The 7,538-nt window shown below is 28.4% G+C and overlaps 1 protein-coding gene across 1 annotated transcript; it reads left to right on the plus strand.

Annotated features, from left to right (window-relative positions):
* The first annotated feature begins 1,104 nt into the window (after positions 1-1,104).
* On the plus strand, positions 1,105-4,505 carry LOC107465134 (receptor-like protein 43). The gene has a single exon (XM_016084125.3). It carries the CDS (start codon positions 1,147-1,149, stop codon positions 4,294-4,296), a length of 3,150 nt encoding a protein of 1,049 aa, XP_015939611.3. The 5' UTR covers positions 1,105-1,146; the 3' UTR covers positions 4,297-4,505.
* Positions 4,506-7,538: the final 3,033 nt, after the last annotated feature.

Here is a 7,538-nt window from a genome sequence, read left to right on the forward strand (position 1 = left end):
ATTCATATAGCATTTTCAGAAAATAGACTATTTAGCCATTTATTTATAACAAGCAATGCCTGAATCAAGAGAGAGAAAAGACGGTTTCTTGACTTTTTGTTCAACGGGACATCATTTTCAAGTTTCGATTAATTAATGAACGTGTACTTATATCTAGAATGAACCCGACTATTTCATTGAAAATTATTGGAGCCTCTCTAAGAAATTTCGTTTGAATTTTTTGCCTCAAACGCATCAATTTATCGACTGTGACCAAGGTTGCGAGAACCAGATCGGTAAAAAAATCGATGAAATTACTGGTTTAATAGTTTATTGGTTCGACCGGAATTTAACTGGAATTTAATCGGTTTAATTAAATATTAAAATTATTAAAAAATTTAAAAATAATTTTAAATATATAAATTCAATAATTTCTAACTTAATAAAATTTAAAAATTCACATAATAAATTATCCATAACTTAATATTAGAGGTTCACAAACAACTTCAAACATCAAACCAAAAAAAAGGAGAAAGAAGGAGATGGGAGAAGGATTGGAGACTGGAAAGTGGAAACTGAATAGGGATTTAGGGCTTCCTTCCACGTTTTTTTTTAGTCAAAACGACGTCGTTTAGCAACTTAGCTTTCAAACCAAAAACCGCTAAAAAATCGAATAGTTCTTCTGATTTACCGGTTAACCGTCGGTTCGATCGATTTTTTGTTGGACAATTTTTAACATTACCTGGACTGGTTAGGTGACCGATTCCCGGTTATTCCGGTTGAACCGGCCGGTCCGGTTCGATTTTCAGAACCATGACTGTGACAGATAATATCGAATAATGTTTACTATAGTACCTAAAAATATAGTCTAATTATTAAAATAAATTAAATAATTAATTTTAAATTTAAAAGTATAAAAATTAAAAATTTTAAATATTTAAAATTATTTTAAAAAATAATTTAGACAAAAATTAGATACCAAAACAAAAAGAGACTATAAAATTGGCATTATCGAATTTGTGCGATGTTTCCTTTTCCTAATCACGAATATGACCTTGCCCGTGCTTGTCCTATTTAACGCTTGTAATCGTCTAAATTTATTTGGCCAACTGAAAATTAAAAAAAGAAAATCACGGGACTCGTTTTTCTTTTACACTTTTTACAACCATGGCAAAGTCAACGCACGAAAGAAGCATTTCTTTTGCTTTTCTTTTCCTGTCGATTGTATTGGCAGTGGCGGTACAAGCGCTGCAATCCTCCGGCCATGCCCCACCAGTTGGTTGCCTGGAAGAAGAGAGGCAAGCTCTTGTCATGCTGAAAGCAAGCTTCAAAGATCCGTCATCGCGGCTTATCTCTTGGGAAGAAAAGCATGACTGTTGCCAATGGAATGGTGTGACTTGTAACAACATTACCGGCCATGTTGTCAAGCTTGATCTCAGGAATCCATGCTTCCTATCAAGGGAGTATGGATATTTTCAACCAAATTGTTCTCTCACCAAATACACGCTTGAATCTAAGCAACTGCATTCTTCTCTGTTTCAGTTCAAATATCTCACTTATTTGGACTTGAGCGGAAACAATTTTCATGCAAGTTCAATTCCCACGTTCGTCAATTCTTCTATGCAGCAGCTGCAGTTTCTCTCTCTTTCTTACTCTCGTTTTAGCGGGATGATCCCCTTCGGTCTTGGAAGCCTTACAAAACTGTTGTTTCTTGATCTAAGCTTTAATGCTTTGTATTCTGATGATGTGTTTTGGGTTTCTCATCTTTCTGCGCTTCGGTACCTTCACATGAGTGATGTGCATATGGGGAAGGCACACAATTTGTTGCAGGTACTTAACATGCTTCCTTCTTTGTTAGAACTTGACTTGACGAATTGCAGTCTAAATGAGTTGCAGATTCGCCATGAACTTGGTGGCGCCACAAACCTCTCTAGACTTCAATTCCTTAATCTCTCAAAGAATGGAATTGTTGAGGCTCCTTTTCTGGACACTTTTCAAAACTCAACTTCCATTGCTGTGCTCGATCTTTCTTACAATCGGTTGAAGGAAGTTCCATTTTGGTTGGGTAAATTTCTTAACCTTGCTTATTTGAATCTAAGGAGTAATGTTCTTAGTGGTTCATTTCCCTCTGTTCTTCAGAATCTGACTGCTTTGAAAAATCTTGACCTCTCTCAGAACAATATTGATTCTGTTCCATTGTGGCTAAGTGACTTAAAGGGTCTTCAACATCTAAATGTTTCATTGAATAATTTAAGTCATGTTGAGGGTTCTCTAGCTTCAATTTTGGGAAACTGTTGCCATCTCCAAACATTTAATTTGTCCAACAATAAGATTCAAGGAGATCTAGGCCATATGGAATCTGGTTGCATGAGTTATGATTTAGAGAAACTGGATTTGAGTAAAAATGAATTTAATGGGCAACTACCGGCATGGTTAGGGCAACTTGAAAATCTGGTAGTCCTCTCACTTCATTCAAATTTATTCTATGGTTCCATTCCTTCTTCTATTGGAAAGTTATCAAACTTGAAACAACTAATCCTTTATGAAAACCAGTTGAATGGGACTATTCCAGATTCCATTGGTTTGCTTGAAAAACTCAGTTACTTGGATCTTACTTATAATCAATTGGTTGGTGTGCTACCTAATAGCATAACAAAACTTGCAAATTTGAAGTATTTGTATCTTTCATATAACAAATTGCATGGCTCTCTTCCGAATTCTGTTGGACAACTTGTCAGTCTAGGTACCTTGCTTCTTGCCACTAATAATTTTAGTGGTGTGATTCCTAGAAGTCTTGGGCAACTTGTAAACCTAGAAATCCTGGATCTTTCAGAAAACTCCATACAAGGTACAATTCCTCAAAGTCTTGGTCAACTTTCAAAATTGCGGTCCCTATATCTTTATAAAAATAATTTGCATGGCAACATCCCCCAAAGCTTGAGCCAACTTCTAAGGTTGCAAGTGTTAGATATGTCTTCTAATCATTTAGAGGGCTTGATTTTTGAACTAAGATGGTCTAATCAGCTGCAATTATTCAACCTCTTTGGTAATGCTTTCATCGGTTCAGTTCCCCATGATATTGCTGATAGATTGCCAAATGTTAGCATGTTCCTTCTCGGAGACAATCTTCTAAATGGATCAATTCCGAATTCATTGTGCATAATAGACTCTTTGTACATTCTTGATCTTTCAAGCAACAATTTTTCTGGGGAAATACCTGATTGTTGGAGAGCTACACAGGAAGTAAGTGATATTGATCTTTCATCAAATAGATTATCTGGCATTATTCCAAGTTCCATTGGTAATCTTCCCTCTTTAGAATGGTTGCATTTGAATAATAATAGTTTTCATGGAGACTTTCCACCATTTTTGAGAAAGCTAAAGCAACTCAGACTTTTGGATCTTGGAGAGAATAATTTGTCAGGGATTTTACCTTCATGGATTGGGGACTTTCTTCCCTCAATGCATTTGCTTAGGCTACCACAAAACAAGTTCTATGGAAACATTCCAACAAAGATATGCCAACTTCTTGAACTTAAAATCCTGGTTCTTTCTAACAACAAGATGAGCGGCCCAATCCCTCCTTGTATCATGAATCTTGCAGGAATGATTTTGAAAAAGAAATCAAATGAAACAAATGCAGATTCTCAAGATCAACTGCAGAATGAACAAGAAGTCATGTTGAGCATGAAAGGAGAAGAGCTTGTTTATAGCACAAATCTAAAACTAGTAGCCGACTTTGACTTGTCCAATAACAATTTGAGTGGATCTATTCCTGAAGGAATAACTATGCTCACAGCATTGCAAAGCTTAAATCTATCATACAATAAGTTCTCAGGCAAAATCCCTTCACAAATAGGAGATATGAAGTTGCTAGAATCTTTTGATGTTTCCCACAACTTGCTTTCAGGCATGATTCCAAACAATATGAGTAGTTTAACTTTTCTAAGTCACTTAAATTTGTCCTACAACAACCTTTCAGGACCAATCCCAAAAGGAAACCAGTTTCAAACCCTTGATGATCCATTTTTGTACATTGGTAACCCTTCTCTTTGTGGGCCTCCACTACAAAATCAATGTAATGCACCTGTTGATGATTCCCAGGAAGATGATGATGAAGATGAAGATGGCAGAGACAAAGAAGACCAGAAAGAAAAATGGTTGTTCTACTTTGTTGTGGCTTTGGGCTTTATTACTGGGTTTTGGGGATTCATTGGTGTTTTTTTGTTGAAAAAAGGTTGGAGGCATGCTTACTTTCAATGCATTGATGATGCAATGCACAAGATTGTTACAATTGCAAGAAGTAAGCAAGATTGAACAAAATTTGAAAGTGAAGAATCAAGAATGTTGACACTACTCTTGTTCATCAGTGGCTAAGAAAGGTCGTTGGACATGTATATTTGTCGACACAAACTTTTTTATCATTTTCTATCTTGTCCACTCTATATTTATACATATACATGTTAATGTAAAGAAATGTTAACCAATGAGTTATAACTCAAATGGCATAATCTCTTTATATTCATTTTAGAGATGTGATTTTTTTGGATACGGACAAAAAGGTGAAGTTTCATTTTAAAATGAATGTCTATAAAATAAGTTCAACTAGATATTCTTTAAAAGTGGTTCTTAATTCAGTCTTTTATTGTAATAATTAAAAAAATTAAAATAAACACATTCAAATAGATTTAGTGTCTTTTTAACATTAAATTTACATTCAAAATACAAACTAAATAAAACTAAAATTTAAAATTTAAAATTTTTATTTCAATTTCAGCATTTTTAATAACTAATAGATTATAATTTACATCCAAAAATAAAACAATAAAATTAATAAAGACATTAAAATAAATAAATACTGATGCTCAAATAAATAATAAAAATCCCAACTAATACTAAGATAAAATATGTTAGATATATTTTTATTGAATAAGATCTAAAAATTTTAACTTAATTATGCATTTTAATAATTTTAAAAATATTAATGTTCAAATAAGTAATTTTAGATTTATGATTTTGAATGTGTTTCAAAAATATTTTGTATATAACTCAATAATTTTAGATGTGTCATAATTGAAAAAAAAAACCAATTTTTACGAACATTTATTTTAATAATTTTAAAAGCATTAATGTTCAAATAAGTAATAAAAAATCTAACTAATAATTAAAAAATAAGAAATATTAAATGAATTTTTATTGAATAAGATATAAAAAAATTAATTTTATTTTTAACGTTTAAATTAAAATTTTAAATTTATGATTTTGGATATGTTTCAAAAATATTTTGTATATAACTCAATAATTTTATATGTGTTATAATTGAAAAAAAAAATAATTTGTATGAACATATATTTTAATCATTTTAAAAGCGTTAATGTTCAAATAAGTAATGAGAAAATCCAACTAAGAATAAAAAAAATATTAGATAAGTTTTTATTGAATAAGATAATAAAAAAATAATTTTATTTTTAACGTTTAAATTTAAATTTTAGATTTATGATTTTGGATGTGTTTCAAAATTATTTTGTGTATAATTTAATAATTTTAGATGTGTTATAATTGAAAAATAAATTTAATTTTTATGAACATACATTTTAATAATTTAAAAGCTTTAATGTTCAAATAAGTAATGAAAAAATCCAATTAATAATAAAAAAATAAGAAATATTAGATGATTTTTTATAGAATATGATATAAAAAAATTAATTTTATTTTTAATGTTTAAATTTAAATTTTAGATTTATGATTTTGGATGTATTTAAAAAATATTTTGTGTATAATTAATAATTTTAGATGCGTTAAAATTAAAAAAAATCAATTTTTAGAAACATACATTTTAATAATTTTAAAAGCGTTAATGTTTAAATACGTAATGAAAAAATCCAACTAATAATAAAAAAATAAAATTATTGAAAACTATAAACATTATGGTTTTAATCTTAAACCATCAACATCAAAATCTCTAACACCAACAGACACTTGCATAAATAAAATCTTCATAATATATGTGGAGGCAATTATGGGAACAAAAGTGAATTTTTATTTTCGCAATATTTTGTTTTTCTTTTTCATAGTCATTACTTTTTTTTATTGTGAATCATTCATAACCAAATTCGCAAACTAAATAATTGGAGGACTAAGTAATTAAGTCATTTGCATATATTTTTTTATTTTTGTACTTTAAAACGTGAAATATTAAAAATAAAAAATATAACTAACAAATAATTAATAATTAATCAATCGGACGATATTAGATAGATATTATGAAATCTTTTTGAATTTAAAACAAAAGGAATTGATGTTTTGATCGTCAATAAATATTTTTTTTAAAAAATTTTTAAATATTATTTTCATTAGATATATTGATTCTTATATCATTTTGAGGAGAGACTAATTTATTTTAAAGTGTCTCTTTTAAAGATCTAATTAATAGACATGCTTTGAAATGTGACTGTAACAAAAGACTAGCCACACTTTAAAAACATGTCTTTGTTTTTTTACGGCCACACTTTGGCAAGTGTGACATATAAAATGTGACAAAAATTTTAGTCAATTATCACCTTTATAAAAACGCAATCGTTGACTATTTTAGGCCACATTTTTAAAGCGTGACAGAAAAAAGTTGTAATGACAGGATTAATTATTTTTTGTAGGGAATAAGATTCCTGATAGTATTTAGTGAATATTCTTTTATGCTCAAGGAAGAACAAAAATGTTATCTATACATTAAAAATTACTCATTAAATCAATCATAATATATTTGTATAAACATATATATTATTTTATTTATTTTTAATATATATTTTCTATTTTAACATATATTTTATATTAATGACTAATTAAATAATTAATTTTTAGTGTACACATAACACGACTGATATAGAAATATTTACTCTTTCATCATGGTAGAAAAAAAATCCATACTTTACGTTATTTTACAATGTAATAGATTTTTGGATAAATACCTGAATTGATTTTCAAAAGATTTTAGGAATTGATGTTTTGATCCTCAATATTTTTTTCTTTAAAAATTTTAAATATTATTTTCTTTAGATAAATTAGTTCTTATATCATTTTAAAGAGTGACCAATTTATTTTAGAGTGTCTTTGTTAAAAATTTAATTGTGTTATAATAAAATTTGTTATGGATTTATTTTTCTAACATATATATTGTAAAATTGATTGAAAGTAACTAATAAGAATAATCTTAAAAAATAAAAATTTAATAGATATCAAAATATTTGGGTATGTCTAAAACGAGCACAACAATTATGTGTTTATTGGATGCATCATATTTATATAGATTATTAGATTTGATTAAATGAAAATCAAAGGCTAATAAAAGAAGAGTATTGATAGACTCTAATAAATAATATAGAATATCTTAGTACATAAATAAATGCTTTAAATGACAATACTTTAATACACAATACTTTAAATAGTAACAAAATATTTTATTTTTAAATAATTAAATATAAAATATATAAATGAAAAAATATGAGTATTTTTTATTTAATAAGATTAATTATTATGTAAGAAATTTTTATGATATTAAAATA

The sequence above is a fragment of the Arachis duranensis genome, chromosome 9 (genome assembly GCF_000817695.3).
Source record: "Arachis duranensis cultivar V14167 chromosome 9, aradu.V14167.gnm2.J7QH, whole genome shotgun sequence".
Taxonomy (NCBI): domain Eukaryota; kingdom Viridiplantae; phylum Streptophyta; class Magnoliopsida; order Fabales; family Fabaceae; genus Arachis; species Arachis duranensis.